A 15,910-nucleotide genomic window follows, 5' to 3' on the forward strand; every position below is an offset into this window, starting at 1 on the left:
ACGCGGTCCTCGTGGTCGGCAGCGTCTAAGGGGGTTCTTGTCAGCGCCGTCACCCCTGTGCCGCAGCCTCCGCGCCCTGAACAACCACCCGAAGCACAGTTAGCGCCCAACCGACCACCGACCAGGGTTAAGGGGAATCACACTCGTGTGGCCAAGGTCAGTCCCTCTGCCCCGGGGCAGCCCCGGGGAGCAGCCCCCGGGAGGGCCTGCCAGCACCCGCTCCCCCAGGCCCCTCTGCGGCCCCCAGGCGGCTCCCTATGCCCTCCCGCTGCCCTCCCGCTGCCTTGGCCGACTTCGCCTCAGGCAGCGCTGGCTTCCAGTGCCGCGTGAAAGTTGTGGGTCTGACTTAGCAACAAGCAAAAAGCCGAGCAAATTGAAAAGCCCGCAGCTCTTCTTAGATCCTTCAGAGAAGTGAGGTCACGGGGGAGGCCGCTCCCCCCAAAACAAGAGAAACAGCCCGGCAGGTGCACGGAATCACGGTGCCCTGGAGGAGGGACTCGCCAGCAGGGACCAGAGCCAGGACGGGAGAGCCTAACACGCGGTGGCCCGTCGCCGGAGGCTCAGTGCGCCCAGGTCTCAGTTAACACTCTGGGGAGGGGCAGCCGCGGGGGCCCACACGTCTGTGAGTTCTGCCTCCCAGAGCCCCACTGTGTCCCCACAGCGACTGGCTCAGAGGCCCCCAGGGCCCCCGGCAGGGGAGAGAGGAAGAACCCATCTGAAACACAGCCCAGCGCCCGTTCTCTGTCATGAGACCTGCCCCCGAGGGACAGTGTCTGACCAGAGCCTGGTCTCCTGGAGTCTAACCAGAGCCCAAGGTCTGGGGAAAGGAAGTCACCCAACCGCACCCCGCCAAGCGGGGAAGACGCTGAGATGCGCCTGTGAATTTCGCCGCCCAGAGGCGCAGACGCGGGAAGGACTGAATCTGACCAGAGGATGCGTCCTTGGTTCCATCCGGTCAGTCGTGGCGGCAGCGTGACTAGGGAGGGGGAGGGAGCGGGGCTCCTCCGGGTCCTTCCCTCTGGCAGCGCAGCTGCTCTGGGGCTCCGCGGACCCGCTGTGGTGGGTGGCCGGCGATGGAGGAGAGAGAACGGAGCCTTCTCCGGGAGGTTTGGGGACCGAGCTGCCTCGCTGACACCCACATCCCATCAGCCGCTCGCCCCCAGCACATGGGAGGCGGAAATGCCGTCTCTGAACACCTGGGAGAGAAAGGAAGCATTTTTGGTGAAAACATTGCATCGCATTCTCTCTGCCCCGGGACGGACTGGTGGCAGAGCGCAGGGCTCGGGCCCAGCGGGCGCAGAGGCAGCAGGACAGACAGACGCGCTCTGCTCTCATTCCCTCGTATCTGTGCCCCGGAGGGGAGGGCGCGCGCAGCGAACCTGGGCCCGGGGGACTCCACCAGTCCCACCGACTCCCTGCGCGGCGGGTCGCTTCCATTTCCCTTTTATTCTGACGAGCGTGTTAATCAGCGGAGGTGAGCGGGGCTGTTAAAAGCAGCTGCTGGTGCCATTGGCGCCCCCCCCCTCCCCCCGGCCACACTCGTCTCTAGGGACAGTCTCTCCTGAAAAGCGGGGTGGGGGCCCCGCCCAGCCCAGCCCAGCCCAGCCCAGCCCAGCCCAGCCCAGCCCCTTAGGTGTGATTACAAATTCCTGAGCACACACGCAGGCACGCGCTCCCACGTACGCACGCACGCACGCACACACGCAAACACACGCACCCCGCGCATGCGCTCAGGTGCCTGTCAGGTGTCTGCAGGGCCCCGCCCCCTCAGCTGGCGCAGGCGGGGTCCGTCACCTCAGCTGCTCCGTCTCCGCTTGTCTGCTCCTCGCTGGGGCCCAGCCTCCCCCACAGGGAGAAAACGCGCAGATCGCCACTGGCCACCAAGGCCCCGGCTCCGTGGACACGTCACGTGGCTGCTGACGTTCGGAAGGGCTCTGGATCCCCTCCGGCCGTGGGGGGCGGGCTGCCCGACGCCTCCTAGGACGGGCAGAGGTGCGCGAGGAGGACGGGAGAGGCCGGGGGGGCGGACAGGGCAGCCCCCGCCGGACACTGAGCTCATCACAGTGCGCGACTTACCCGAAGCCTCGACGGCATCGTAGCTGCTAGCGTGGCCGCCACCAGTCCACCGCGAGCTAGGCCCTCACTCGCGCCGGCCCACGCGGGTGCCGCGGCTGAGCGGCTGAAACTTGCCTCGGAGTGGGTTTGGCTTAAAGATATGAATGGGGGAGGGGGTTGCCATCTGGATGGTGTTTAAATCATCGCGGAGAGGGTTTCGACAGAGAAAAGGATGGAGGACCGAGTCTGAGGGGCTCCGCACGCCACGGTCGTGGACAGAAGGAGGAACCCGCGTGGTGGCTGGGAGGGAAGGCGGGCACCGTGAGGCACCCTGGAAGCCACGCGCAGAAAATACTTGGCTTTGACAACAGGGAAGTGACCTTGACAAGAGCAGTCTCGGGCGTGTGCCGGGGGCCAAGCCTGATCGGAGTGGAACCCGGGGGACGTGGAGGAGACGCACTATGGGTGGTGAGTGTGGTCGTTCAGAGTTTTGCTTCCCACGGGGAGCAAAGACGTGCCACGGACTCTGGGGGAAGAAGCAAGGGCAAGAGTTCTTTTAAGGTGAAGGACAGTAACATGCTTCTCGCGTGATGAGCACGAGCCGCTGAAAACCACGCACCGGACGACGTGAGAAAGAGAGCAGGGGAATCGCTGCAGCGACGTCCGAGGGCGGAGACGCCGAGCCCGGTGGCAGCCGAGCACCCGGGCGCCAGACGGCGTGCGGCGCTCGTCTCCGGGGGAGGGGAGGTGGTGGAGGTTCGAGGGCAGCGACGGCGGGCCAGGAAAGGGGGCAGGACCGTCCTGGGAAGTTCTACGGCTGCTCAAAGCTTTCCAGCAGAGCTGGAAGCTAAGAGAAAGGAGAGGGGTGGTGATGTCAGGGGTTCGAGGAGACAGGGGAAGGGTCACGTGGCCATTTAGGAGAGGATGACCGAGGTCGGACTGGAGACAAACAGCAAGATTGTCAGGCAGCGAGAACGACCACTGGGGTTCACGGCCGTGAACTCAAAGTCAGTCCATTTCCAGGCTGCTGCTCTGCAGACGTGCTCAGCGGCACAGAGGCAGGGCGATGGGCTTGCCAAGCCCGGGGGTGGGGGGGTCCTTACAGTGAGGACCACGAGGCTGGAGCCAGGGACGGAGGGCGTGAGGACTTCTGCTTCCAGCCAAGACGGACCTAGGAGGCCAGATTTACCGTCCCACCTTAAACAACTAAAACTGGACCTCCCTCCCCACACACCCCCAATATAGAACTCAAACAATGGTGTTTAGACGTGGGGAGGCAGGCAGCCCTGGCAGGAACCCCTGAGAGAAAGGAAACAGTCTTCCATTGCCCATCTTACCTCCTGGAGAGGGTCCAGGTCACACAGCAGGAAGGGGACACTGGGCAGAAGCCGGGGGCCTCCCGGAGGTGAGATGGAGCCGGGGTCTGGGGAGGCCACAGCTGCTGGAGTCCTTGGGGCAGAGAGGGTCACTGCAGAGAGCAGAGCGCCGCCTTCTGTCTGCAGGTGGAAGGACTGGCTGAGACGCGTCCTCGGAGGGAGCAGAAGGAAGAACCCACGGGCCCCAGCCGCACGACGCACTGGGCGTCGGTCGGGGGCTCCAAGTGTTGCCTCAACAGCTGGGCAAGACGAGCCTGCTCTGACCTCACCCAGCCAAGCGTAAAAGCAAGACCACAGAGAATCACCTCTCTCCCTACCATAAGCATGTCTCATAAAAAGCTCACTAGGAGTGAGATGACACAGAACATTCAGCATCAGCGAGGTGAAATGCGGTGGGGCCGACGGAGTGGAGACCCCCGTGGGCGTGGAGGTTGTTGGGCTGGACATACAGGATGTGCTGGCCAGGAAGCGGGGTGCTTGAAAGTCAGGTGGGGCAGAGCTGTAGTTACTGCTGGCGGCCCCAGTGTCTGGAGTAAAACCACAAACAAGACCTGTGGGGCGCGGGGCTCAGGGACGGAAAGGCCAGTGCCACCAAAAGACGAGGAGTAACAAGCGTAGTCGAGGACGTGGAGGAAGGGCGCCCTTGCGCACTGCTGGTGGGAACGCAGAGGGCGCAGCCCCTGTGGAAAGCAGTGCGCAGGCTCCTCAGACAACTAGAAATAGAACTGCCGTGTGATCCAGCAATCCCACTCTTGGGCATGTGTCCAGAGGAAATTAAATCAGGGTCTCAAAGAGCTATCTGGACCCCATACTCACAGCAGCATTATTTACAATTACCAAGACGTGGGAACTGACTAAGTGTCCGTCAGTTGATGAATGGATAAAGAGATGTGAGATATATATATATATATATATATATATATATATATATATATATAAATATAAATATTTATATGTAAATATAGACAACAATTTTTTTATTGACTTACAGTCAGTTACAACGTGTCAAGCTCTGGGGTACAGCACCGCGTCCCAGTCATGTACATACATGCATATATTCGTCTTCTACACAATGGAGTTTTATTCGGCCGCAAGGAGGAAGGAAATCCCGATGTTTGCCCCAGTGTGAGAGCCCTCGAGGGCATGAAGCTGGGTGGGTTAAGTCAGACCAAGACAAATCCTGCACGATCTCACTGATGCGTGAAACCCGAAAAAAGCCAGACTCACGGAAACAGAAGGTAGAAGGATGATTACCAGGGGTTACGGGATGCGAGCCATGGAGAGTTGCTGGTCCGTGATTAGATTTACGGCTTCTGGGGATCTGATGTACAGACCAGTGTTTTGTATTCTTGAACGCTAAGGGGGTGGATCTTAAATGTTGTCACCCCCAAGAGAGATACTTGATGAGATGGAGGTGTTAGCTGGCGCTGTGGCGGTGAGCATTCTGCAATATGTACGTGTATCGTAAATGTGTCACATTAACACCTCGTGCACCTTAAGCTACACGATGTTACATGTCAAGTACATCTCAATAAAGCTGGAGGGAAAAATGAAGAACCGAGAGGCCAGGTTGTGGAAAAGAGCAGCAGTGAGCATGCTGAAGCCATCAGGAATGGCAGCAGATGCAGCACTGAGAGCACGACGGCGAGATCGCATCTCTGATCCTCGACCACCGTGCCGTCCAGCACGACAGTCACTGGCCACGCCTGGCTGTTTCCATTTTAATCTTAAAACTTAAATTAATTACTATTAAATAAAGCTAAAAACCTCACTTCCTTAGTCGCAGCATTTATGTTTCAGGCGCTCAGCAGCCACCACACTGCAAGACGCTGACAGGGAACATCCCCCCGCGGCAGACAGTTCTGCTGAGCGGCACTGGTCCAGGATGCAGGCAGTGACCCCGAGGAGGACAGGAAGGCAGGGGCAGCGAGGGGACTTGCTTTGGGGATAACATGGGCGGAGGCCCTGGGCTTAAAGGCACAGACCCCCCCTCCCAGCCCTGAACACACGGCCTACCTGTTCTCCGCAGCGGGAGGCAAAGCTGGAGGTCAGGTGCGGTCCGTCTGGAAACGGCTGTCCTCTGGGCCACGCTGGGGCATTACCCCAGCCTGCACCTTGCGTTTATTTTGAGCTCGAACCGCCCTAGTACGTGCCATTTTTACAGGACTATTTCTTGGGCCGGTGGGGCTCTGCCTGCCCTCCTGTGGGGCGGGCGGGGACCCACAAAACGGCATCCTCTGCCGCCCCCTGCTGCCCACACTGCTTCATTGCAGTTGGTTCAACCCCATTAAATGTGATTTACCTTCCACCTGTGCCCACACGCCTGGAGTCACTACGGCCATCGGCCTAGGGCACCCAAGTGACAGCGCTGTACTTTGATCCTCAGGGACACTTCCTCGGAACCGGGGACTCACAGACAAACAAGGGGCAAAAGGCAGGCTTGTCTTCACCCTGGGGCATGACTGCCCACCTGGTCAGTCAGGTGCAGCTTGTAGTGGAGGTGTCGGGGTCACAGTGGTGATGTCGGGGTCACAGTGGTGATGTTGGGGTCACAGTGGTGATATTGGGGTCATAGTGGTGATACTGGGGTCACAGTGGCCACCCTGGCCAACTGCACTCTGTGAAGCTTTGCTGACGGGGCAGTCAGTGTTGGGGTGCAGGCAGATCTAGGCTGGAGGCAGCTCAGAGAGAGCGCATGCTGGCCGGTCTGAACGAGGTCCTCCCCTAGGCCAGCCGCTCTGTGCACAGGTCCCTGGGCCATCGTGTGGGACAGGGAGATGGGCCCCCAGCCGACGCCAGTCTGTGTCCCGGTGAGGAGGGCGGGGGTGGGGAGGTACGGCCACCACCTTCCACAGAAGCGAGTCCTCCCCACGGCAAGGAGGGACGCTGCTGAGGAAGTGGGCTGGGGTCACTTGGCTTGGAGACAAGGCTTTGGGTGCAGGGAGGTGATCCTTTGGGGGTGGCCCCAGGAAGCATCAGCAAGGGGTGGGGAAGTGAGACAGAGAGAGGGAGGGGGATAACAAATTGTTAGTGAGCAGGTGACCCCGGCAGACGTCCGGGGCTAATCCTGCAGAAGACAGAGAAACGGTGGCCCATGCCTGGAAATGGCCCTGGGAGGCCTGGAGGCCAGGGCGTGCTGTCCCACCATCACCCTGCACCCCAGCCACAGCGCCCCCCATCCTCTTGACGGAGGGCCTGCACACACTCCCCTCCAGGGTGGGCTTGCCCGAAATGATGCCAGCGCCTAGGGCTGGGGAGCCCTCCGGCAGGGAGAAGGGAGGTGGGAAGTCGTGCACTGACGGGACTGTCCCTCCTGGTTGAAGATGAGGTCAGAGGGACAGAGGGATGCAGGTCGGGGCACCAGCCATCTCTGTGAAGGTTTAATGGACCAACCAGGTGACAGGAACCATGTCTTTGCTTTGCAGTGAGATGCTTGTAAGCAGTGGCGCTTCGGCAGGAGGGCACCCACCACCATCCAGACAGTGACTCCGGTCCAGAGCAAACCGTACACTCAAAGGCAGGGAGACGCCACCTCCCCACCCCCACCCCCACCCCCATGCCCCTGAAGCACAGGCCTGGCCCAGTGCAGGAGAGCTGTCAGCAGGGCCCTTTCCATCCCAAGTAGACAAACACACAAACTCCTGTGTCCAAAAATGAGAAGTACCTTGTTTTTGAAATTTCTTTAATTTTGACTTTGTTATGGGTTCAAGCAATTTAAAACACTCATGTACTCTTCATTCTGCTGCTTTTACGCAGTGTGCGGGCCTGGGGCTTCCTGCTCTAGCAGAGAGGTGGCTAATGAATGACCATTAATGAACAACCATACAAACCAGTAAATACAGTCATCACAGATGGCAGCACACGATTTGAAAGAAATAAACAATGAGAGAGAAAATGAGTAAGTTGAGGTGGGAGTTGGGTGGGTGGGCGGCTTTAGAAAGGTGGTCAGTCAAGTTCTCTGTGAAGGTAACATTTTATCTGCAATTTGAGGGACGAGAAGGTACCAGCCAGTAGAGGGCAAGGTGGGGTGAGCAGAGCACGTGTTGCAGAGGGAAAGCCGGTGCAAAGGCCCTGGGGTGAGGCAGAAGCAGGCGTCTCAGAACACAAAGGATGCCGGGGGGTCAGAAGCCTGGTGAGAGAGGGGAAATGTGAAATAAACCTGGCAGAGCAGGCAGGAGCCCCAGGGAAGTGGCAGCCATGCTGGGCACTTCCAGCAGAGGGTTAAATGTGGGGCATTTCTCACACAAAGGACGGGGAGCTGAGGATCTGACCAGGAAACAGTGACAATCCAGGTGTTAGCAACGCCAGGAAGCTGGTGCCCCCCACTGGAGAGCCAGGGGACCCGGGGGTTGTCAGAGCCCTGTCCTCTGCCCAGGCCGGGCTGGGCACAGCAGGGACCTCACAGAGAGGATGTCCTCCACTCCCAGCAGCTGAAGCCCAGCAGGAGACGTCCCTGGTGGAGGTGCCCCGGGAAGCATGAAGATGGGGGACACCCCGCCCCGGCCTCTCTCCTCCCCGCCCAGCCAGCCCTCCGTCAGTGCCCCCCGGACCCCGCCCAGTGCAGAGGAGAGGCGGGTGGGGGGTGGGGCAGACGCCTTGGACCCACGTCATCCCTGCTCCATTCGTACACTCGGCCACATTAGGTGCTTAATAAATGCTTTTTGGATTGTAGATTTTTCACAGAATGAGAAAAATCTGAGCAAACGATGTTCTCGCACCCGGTCAGTACCTCCCTGCCTCTGCACCCAGCCTCCCGTCGCCGGCCTGCCTCCCTCAGTGCTCAGAAGCGTGTCTGCCTCATGGATGCCGAGCAACTGTCAGCCTCCCCACAGCACTTTCTTACCCTCTGGTATACAGACGGTGCTCACAGTTGCCCTCGTGGCTGAGAGCTGGAAGGGGTCCCGGCGGCAGCAGCAGGAGGGCAGGCTTGGGCCCCCCGCCCTGACTCCAGGCACCGGCTTCGGCCCCGCGGGGAGGCCGGGGCCCGTCTCAGGCCCGGCTGGAGTCACGGTCTGGGGCCATTGGGTGTGGATGTTTTCACTCTGCCGACGGATCTTTCCTCCGGGTGTCTCCCTCCATCCCCCCCGGTGGCCTGTGTGCTGCAGCCAGTTCGGACAGGATACGGCTTCATTTTCCGACTGCGATCCCCGCTGCGGTTTCAGAAAGGTTAATTTATTACTTGGTAGAAAATGTGAAATTCAACAAAACTATCGCTTGTCTTACTCAGCAAACTCAGCCCAGCCCGGCTGGGGATGTGATGCAGCAATTTCGCAGCGGTCTGCTGTCCAACCTCCGGATTTCTGCAGCCCTAACCATGTGACCCGGAGAACAAGGAGCTGGACCTGCCCGCACAGAACCACGCACGTCCGGAACTCTCCTGGCGGGGCTGAGCCAGGGCCCCAGTCCTGGTCCCTGGAGCTTCAGGTAAGAGAAGTCAGCCATCAGCTTCCCAGGACCGGGGGGCCGAGCACAGCGGGAATGCCCTTCAGGGAGGCATGTGCGGACGCCTGCATCCGTCCTGCCTCATCAGTGTGCTGGGGGCAGCAGCCCGGGGTGGCAGGGGACGTGCCCAGGAGCAGCCCCCCACCCGAGAGGGACGCATGCCTCGGCTTTCCCCTCCTGGAGGGGACAGGTCTGAGGCTCAACTAACCTGAGTCCTCGTGGTCCAGGCAGAGGGAACAGCACGAGCAGAGCCTCTGAGCCTCACCCAACCCTCCGTCCTGCCCCCAAGCTGCTCCCATGACAGCCCGGCTTCTCAACAGCTGATGCTGGTGGTTCCTTGTTGGGGGCCGTCCCGTGCACTGCAGGGTGTTACCAGCATCCCTGGCCTCCACCCACTGCATGCAGCAGCGCCTCCCAATCTTGACAACCAAAGACATCTGCAGACTTGTCACATGTCCCCTTAGGGTCACAGTTGCCTCTGGTTGAGCTGAGATGCAGAGGCTTGGGGTGGGGGTGGTGTACATGCCCTGGAGGGTGGTGGGGAGCTGGCCGCTGCAAGCATCCACCTTCCACAGAGCATTCACGGGCGCATCCCCTTCCAGCAAGCCCCAGGCCAGCGTCCGGCCAGCTTGCCTGTCCCTTGGCGGGTGAGAGGGTCAGCGGGACCGGCTGGGGCTCACTGGGAGGTTCTGGCCCTGAGCGCCTCTGACCGGACAGTTGCAATTCCTATCTTTGACCAGTAGATGGAGCCATCGCAATGCGTGGCCCAGGATGGGGGGGCGGGGCGGGAGGAAGGCCCTGGGGCTCATCCCAGCGAAGCCGGATGGAGAGGCATGCTCTGGCTGGAGCTCCAAGCCTCCTCTATTCCCGACCCCACAGGGCGCCTCTCCTCCTCAGACAAACCCTGAGTGGCGGGTGTGGGCGGGGGACCTCTCCCCGAGCAGACGTATGGGTTCCAGAACCTCCAGCGGTGTCACCTCTGCTTCCGGGTCTGCAGAGTGGGGTGAACAGGGTCCATCTCCCAGGGGGGCTGTGGCCCAGGCCCAGAGCACAGCAAACACTCAAAACTATCAGCGGGCCCCGGTGCCCAACCTGGCCCGGCACAGCCTGAGGGTGTGACTGTGGGATGGCCGCCTCCCTCCTCCGATGGCCGGAATGACGGCCTGGCTCCCGGCTCCCGGCTCCCGGCTCCCCCACTCAGGCACCTGCTTGTCTGCTACTCAGGATGTGGCAGGAAGGTTCTCAGCCCTGTGCTCTCACAGCCTCCCTTCCTCTTCACACAGACCCGAGGGGAGCTGCAATCTCCTCACCCTTCTGCACGGAAGAAAAGCAGGGAGGGAGGCAGTGCTTGTCGTGGGGCTCCCCCAGGCAGTGGCGGTGCAGGAGGCCCTCAGCCCGCAGAGCCGGCCACCCCACAACCTCCCTGGAAAGGGGTCGCTGAGCAGCTCTCACTCCGTCTGCACAGGAGGGACGGCAGCTTGGTTCACCGAGGCTGGGGCTACTTGACGGCCCACTGCCCGGGGGCCAGAGCGGAGTCGGGGCCCGGGGCTGCGCGGGCGGGCTCCCAGGTCTCCGGGAAAGGGGCTGTTTCCTTCCCGTAACCAGGCCCCTGTGATCCTCCTCAGAAGAGGACCAGAGACTGAGTGTCTGGGGCTTCCTGGGCCACAGGTCTCTGTCACAGCCACACACCTCTGTCGTGGCGGCAGCCGCGTGGCCACGAGTAAAATGAAGACAGGTGGGCGTGGCTGGGCGCCGGCAAAACCCTCCCACGAAGCAGGAGGAGGGCTGGGTGTGGCCCTCGGGCCGCAGCGGCCTCCCCTGATCTCACGCCCGACTCTCCAGAACCTGGACCCGAGGCTTTGCTCTGACTCACCATGAGAGTCCTCGATTTCTGCTTCCCTGCCTCCCTGGCCCCGCCGCCCACTGAACGAGGACCGTGCCTCCAGCATGGGCTCCTGCGTGGCCGAGGACAAAACGCGCTGGGTTTTCAATTGGGTTTCTAAGGGAGAAAGTCAGGGGCCCCCGGGAAGCAAGGCCAAGGCACATTGCTGGCCTCTGACCTCAGCGTCCACCCTGGACAGATGGCAGGTGGCCGCCCAGGGATAGCACCTCTCTGCCCAACTGCGGACACCTGAGACCCGGGAACTCACTGCCTCACTTCCAGAACCCGACTGCGGGGGCTGCTGCTTGACCTGGAGGCCAGGAGGTCCGCTGGCCCCGCCCCGCGGCCTCGCCCGTCCGCTCTGCCGGGGGAGCAGCCCTGCCTTGTCCTCTCCCGGACGCAGGGTACTGACCGCCCCGATCCAGCGTTTGCTCGGTGTTGGGACTCAATGGGCCACCAGGGATGGGTTCTGGGCTGTGATTCCAGAGCAGTGCTCCCCAAACTGAGCAAAGCACCCGCCCTCCAGAAAAGAGAAATCTGCAGGACTGCCGCTGCGTCATGTGCACCTGGATGTGAAGAAGACGGGGGATAGCCAGGTGGCCGCGCTCCGCACAGGCGAAACTGGGACGCCAAAACAGTCACGTGACCAACATGAAGTTCCCGCGATAGATGGTATTTTCCGCGAAACCAAAATGTCCACGATGGATTCAACCGTAGAAAGACGTGTTTGCTGCATCCCTGTCGTGTTTGCTGTGACGAATGCTTTTGTTACAGTGTTGTTATTTTCAACATTTCTTTTTAGATTTTTAAAATTTAAAAGATTTATTTTATAATGAAATAATAATATTTAAAAATAATACTACCATATATTTTATTTAAATACTTTTTATTTAATTTACTTGAACTAAAAAGACCTTGTTCTTTTAGCGATGAACCCTTTCACAGCGCTATTTTGATGGCCCCATCACTTCTAATCACCCGCTACAGAGCACAGCGTTCAAAAGCAGAAAATACACAGTGACACACCTTTTCCCTCACCTTCTGCGTGTTCCCGACCACCGGGGGTCTGCTGCAGACGGACACACGATCAGATCGACACAGACTGAGGGAGCTGTTGGCTCAAAGAAGAACGTCTCCTCGGCGTCGCCAGCTCCTGGGGAGTGATGGGTGGGCGTGGCTGAGACCAGACCTCTCCCTCTCCCTCTCTCAAGGGCTCAGTATTAGACAGCTGCCCACACGGCCTGGCTCCTGGCCACGCGTGGTGACAGAGACGTGAAGGCCAGCCGAGTTCCGCAGCCTGGGGCCACGCTGGCTTGTGTGTCCAGGCCTCCAGGAAGATGGAAAGGGAGCTTTGTAACATTCTCATTTGAGCTTGAGGAGCCCAGGGCCACACCCCAGACTTCAGTTCGCCCTCTGGGTGTGTGAGTGAGGAGGTGGCTTCTCCGTGTAATGTGTTTTCCTGATGAAACAGTCTCTCTTCTCCCTCAGACACTGATGTCACCGCTTCCCAAGCTCCACGTTGTGTTCAGAGTTTGCGAAAGGGTGACCTGTTTGCACTCTGATTTCCTCTCAACCTGCTTTTATGTTTGTTTCTTTCTTGACTGTGATTTGACAGCACTTAGAGAACCAGCGTCTCCCTGACTTTGCTGTGCGTGGCGGGAAGTGACCGTCAACGTGCAGAAACGGGATTTGTGGGCTGGAGACAGCATGACTTCCCAGAAGTCGGCTATGACTGCGTTTCTTTCTTTTCTTCTTTTCTTTCCTTGGGTCATGGGAGCAAACAATTCTGTAAAGTTAAACCATGCTCAGTGTCGACTTCTGTAGACCAAAACCAATCAAATTAGGGCAAACGTATAGGATTCAATCTCATACAGAACATTCAGGTCACCGGCTTCATCCACGTGGTGTGCAGACACTCTCACTGGAAGAATTTTGCCAAAACCAGACTCCACACCTAAACCCCAAAGAGGTGTTTCTTATTTAGCAAGCCAGCTGCAAGTCTGGCAACACGCTGGGTGTGGAGAGGGATACAAATGGTGGTCGTTGGTGAGATACAGTTGGAGAGGCCGTCCGCACCCCGTAGCCGCTTCCCCGGGGGCTCTTGTTCACTGTCCTCAGAAGGGGCCGCACGGCTACACTGTCCCCGTGGGGCTCTCAGTTCCCAGCTGTAGGTGTGAGCGTGACCTGGGGCCTTGGCGATGAGAAAAGGCGAAGGGGCCTCTGGGCAAACAGACTTAAAAGCCTCACCTCCTTTCTGGGTTCCCCCCAGGACGGACCCCTGAGCAGGCTGCCAGTCTGTTATGGAAGACGTTAAGGAGAAAATGACCTAGCAGAAGAAGAATTAAAAGAATGCCACCCTTGTTTGCTCTGGCTCCAGCCACCTTGACACTTCGGAAAGAATTTTCAAGAGCGTAAGTTCGCAAAGTATGCAGCTGGTCCAACTAGGAGTTCAGGGCCGCCAGGCGGGCCCGTGAGCTTCGGCGCTGCTGGTCCAGGCTCCAGAGTCAGGGCTCATTTAAACAAAAGGCAGCAGTACTCTTGCTTGTGAGAAAGTGTTTCCCATTCCAGGGGGCGGGAGTCCAGGCCCTGAGCCAAACGTCAGCCCCGTTTGACGCCTCTTGTCAGGAGCTCAGTGACCTTCGAAAAGCACTTTCGTGCTTGGCAATCCCAGGTCCTCACCTCCGACGTCGGGACAATGGAAAGAGCTGACGTGGTCTAATCTCGCGAGAAGGACGTCTTCATTTCACAAATGACACCAGATGGAAAAGCACTTGGACCCCTCCCGGACCCTCAGCACAGTGTAGAGGCTGGTTTCCTTCGCGCTGGCCTGCTGTGAAATGTTAGACTGAGCTCCGTCTAAGCCCGCAGTGGAGGCAGCGCCCAGCACAGCGGAGAGTGAAGTCCCACTCTCCGTCCACGATGCCATTTAGTCCCGTGTGCAGGCAGGTCCCGATGCTGGATTGGGGTCGGGGGGCAGGGCCAACGTAGAGGGGAGATCTCTGAAAGAGAGGAACGGTGTGGACACACGTTGGGCTTTGGAATCAAACCTCAGTTTCCAAATCTTGGGCTTGAGTCCGGACTCTGTCATTTACTGACTGTGTGACTTTAGGGAGTTTAGGAACCCTAAGGAGTCCAGCGTGGTGGAAGGAGGAAGTCCTCTCTTGCAGGACAGCAGGGAGGATTAATGATGCTCATAAGCCAGCCATTCTAGGGTCTGATGCGCGGTGAGTCCTGAAGGGCACTTGATCCAGCCTCTGCTGCCATCCTTCTGTTGCTGTGATCGTCTCACCGCTGTGGTAGATTGCATTCCCCACCTAAACCTTCACCCCTCCCGTACCCACACCCTGGCCTCCGGGGGGTGGGAGGGGGTGTTTTCCTGCCACTTGACTTCAGGTTTGAGCAGGCAGCTTGATTTGGCCACTAACCGGAAGGGAGACGGGATGTTTTCTTGTCTGGATCCTGGGACCAGGAGGCTTGTCTGATTTCACATTTCCTCTTGTGCTCTGCCTCTGACGTGAGAGATGCTTCCCCGCTGGGATGGCCATGTGGAGCCACTGAGAGGAGGATGTTTTGTTACCCAGCACCAGCTAACTGATAACATCAGTTTTGTTAACTTCATGAGCACAGGAAATTGAATGAACAAGAGCCTGGTGGAAGGGGAGGCAGGATGGAAACTGGAAACTGTGGGATGAGAGGGTGTGTGGAAAAGGACCATGAGGAGGTCCCACCGTGTTCAGAGCCCGGAGCCGGGCTAACAGAGGGGCACCACGTAAATAGTCCACAGACCATCCTGTTCTGTTGGCAGCTCCCACAAGGAAGGACTGTCCTCTGAACAAGAGCCTTGGGGCTGGAGGAGATGCTCCAGGTGCTGGTGAGGGAGCCAGGATACAGAGGAAACCCAAGGGGCTTGACTTTCTGGGGCCTCGGCAGACACGAGCCGTCCTCTGCCAACCTCCCTCCCTTCCTGCAGGGGTGACAAGTACTTGGAGCAGTCAGGGTCCTTCTGATGGCAGACTACGTGGAGAATACCAGGTACTGTTATTACTGGGGGTCGCTCTGGAGGGAGCTGGCCAGGGCTGCTTAACATGATCACAGACCAGGTGACCAAAACAACAGAGCTGTAACGGCCCACATCCGGAGCCTGGAAGTCCAAGGTCATGGTGTGGGTGGGGCTGGTTCCTCCTGAGGCTGTGGGTTGCCGGGGTTTGCTGGCATCGGTGGCGTCCTTGGCTGGTAGATGCGTCACCCTGTCTCCATCTCCCCCTTCACCTGACATTGCCCACGTCCATGTGTCCTCGTTTCACGTGGACACCAGTCCCGCTGGATCTGGGGCCCGGCCCGCTCCAGTGTGACCTCTCATGACTGGGCAGCTCCACAGGAACCTTGTCGCCAAGTAAGTCACGTGCTGACGTGATGAGTTCAGCGTGTGCATTTGGGGGCACATGATTCAATCTGTAATGATGATCACGAGTCTTGTTAATAGCATACAATGGCTATCAAATGAAAGGTAACTTTGTAAAATTCCACCTGCAGGTTTGCGGGGGCTGAGTGGGGTCCCTGGTGAGGCGTCGGGCACACGGTGGCGCTCAGGAAATGCTGCTTTACTTCTCCATCAGCAGCCGAAGCGTGAGCATCTGTTCATGGTCCCACTGGTCCAACCCCTGTGTTTTTATTTCCCATTTCCACCCTGCTTCAGGTACACACGTGTGTGTTATCTGTGCGTTTTGTGTAATAAAACTTCTGTTCTGCCTCCCTGATGTCATTTGGAAATCACATTTCCTTATGTCAGAGTGTTCTTACTTGCTATTTAAAATAGCCAGATAATCTACAGAAGGAAAATGCCATAATTAACACACCTGGACTGTGTAGGGCCTTCTGCTCTGTTACAGAAAAGTGTGGCCAGGAATGTCTCTGACCGAGGCACCCCACCCCTTCATTCCGGAGGAGGCTCTCCTTCATGATCCCATCTGTGTTTCCCCAGCACTGGGGGGTCACACGCTGTCCCCTGTAAGTGGTGACAACCTGTGTTCCCACCATGTGCGCTGTCTGTTCACATCACTTGGTGGATTCATCCTCACCCGGCCCCAAACCTGTAAGAAGGTCGCTCCTTCTGCAGGGCTGCTCCAGGGCACTTACTTCACATTTGCTCAAATCT

At 58.7% G+C, this 15,910-nt stretch overlaps 2 protein-coding genes across 11 annotated transcripts; one reads left to right on the top strand and one right to left on the bottom strand.

Moving 5' to 3' along the window:
- Positions 1-619: 619 nt before the first annotated feature.
- On the bottom strand, positions 620-4,300 carry LOC116657898. Of its 3 annotated transcripts, none has more exons than XR_004313062.1 (4): positions 3,393-4,300; positions 2,077-3,226; positions 1,795-1,977; positions 620-1,196 (listed from the first exon to the last, which is right to left on the bottom strand). XR_004313062.1 is itself a non-coding variant. In XM_032461725.1 (4 exons), the coding sequence occupies exons 1-2, from the start codon at positions 3,876-3,878 to the stop codon at positions 2,141-2,143; spliced, it is 927 nt and encodes a 308-aa protein (XP_032317616.1). In that variant the 5' UTR covers positions 3,879-4,300; the 3' UTR covers positions 620-1,196; positions 1,795-1,977; positions 2,077-2,140. The 3 variants fall into 3 exon arrangements, 2 of the variants coding, with proteins under 2 accessions (XP_032317616.1, XP_032317617.1); XM_032461725.1 differs by having other exon boundaries at positions 2,077-2,581; XM_032461726.1 differs by having other exon boundaries at positions 1,718-1,977; positions 2,077-2,581.
- Positions 4,301-7,208: 2,908 nt separating this feature from the next.
- On the top strand, positions 7,209-15,499 carry LOC116657899. Of its 8 annotated transcripts, XR_004313065.1 has the most exons (5): positions 7,209-7,329; positions 7,681-8,855; positions 14,561-14,626; positions 14,726-14,787; positions 15,289-15,499. XR_004313065.1 is itself a non-coding variant. In XM_032461731.1 (3 exons), the coding sequence occupies exons 2-3, from the start codon at positions 7,908-7,910 to the stop codon at positions 14,585-14,587; spliced, it is 975 nt and encodes a 324-aa protein (XP_032317622.1). In that variant the 5' UTR covers positions 7,209-7,329; positions 7,681-7,907; the 3' UTR covers positions 14,588-15,275. The 8 variants fall into 8 exon arrangements, 4 of the variants coding, with proteins under 4 accessions (XP_032317622.1, XP_032317621.1, XP_032317620.1 ...); XR_004313064.1 differs by having other exon boundaries at positions 14,561-14,787; XR_004313066.1 differs by lacking the exon at positions 14,561-14,626.
- The last annotated feature ends 411 nt before the right edge of the window (positions 15,500-15,910 follow it).

The sequence above is a fragment of the Camelus ferus genome, chromosome 19, assembly GCF_009834535.1.
Source record: "Camelus ferus isolate YT-003-E chromosome 19, BCGSAC_Cfer_1.0, whole genome shotgun sequence".
Lineage (NCBI taxonomy): Eukaryota > Metazoa > Chordata > Mammalia > Artiodactyla > Camelidae > Camelus > Camelus ferus.

Coding starts and splice junctions, on each gene's coding strand:
- LOC116657898 (XM_032461725.1), bottom strand. CDS start 3,878: ATGTCCAGCCCAACAACCTCCACGCCCACGGGGGTCTCCACTCCGTCG. Junction 2,582..3,392: donor ACCTGGACCCTCTCCAGGAG/GTAAGATGGGCA, acceptor TTCTTCCCCCAG/AGTCCGTGGCACGTCTTTGC.
- LOC116657899 (XM_032461727.1), top strand. CDS start 7,908: ATGAAGATGGGGGACACCCCGCCCCGGCCTCTCTCCTCCCCGCCCAGC. Junction 8,856..9,100: donor CCTGGTCCCTGGAGCTTCAG/GTAAGAGAAGTC, acceptor CTCGTGGTCCAG/GCAGAGGGAACAGCACGAGC.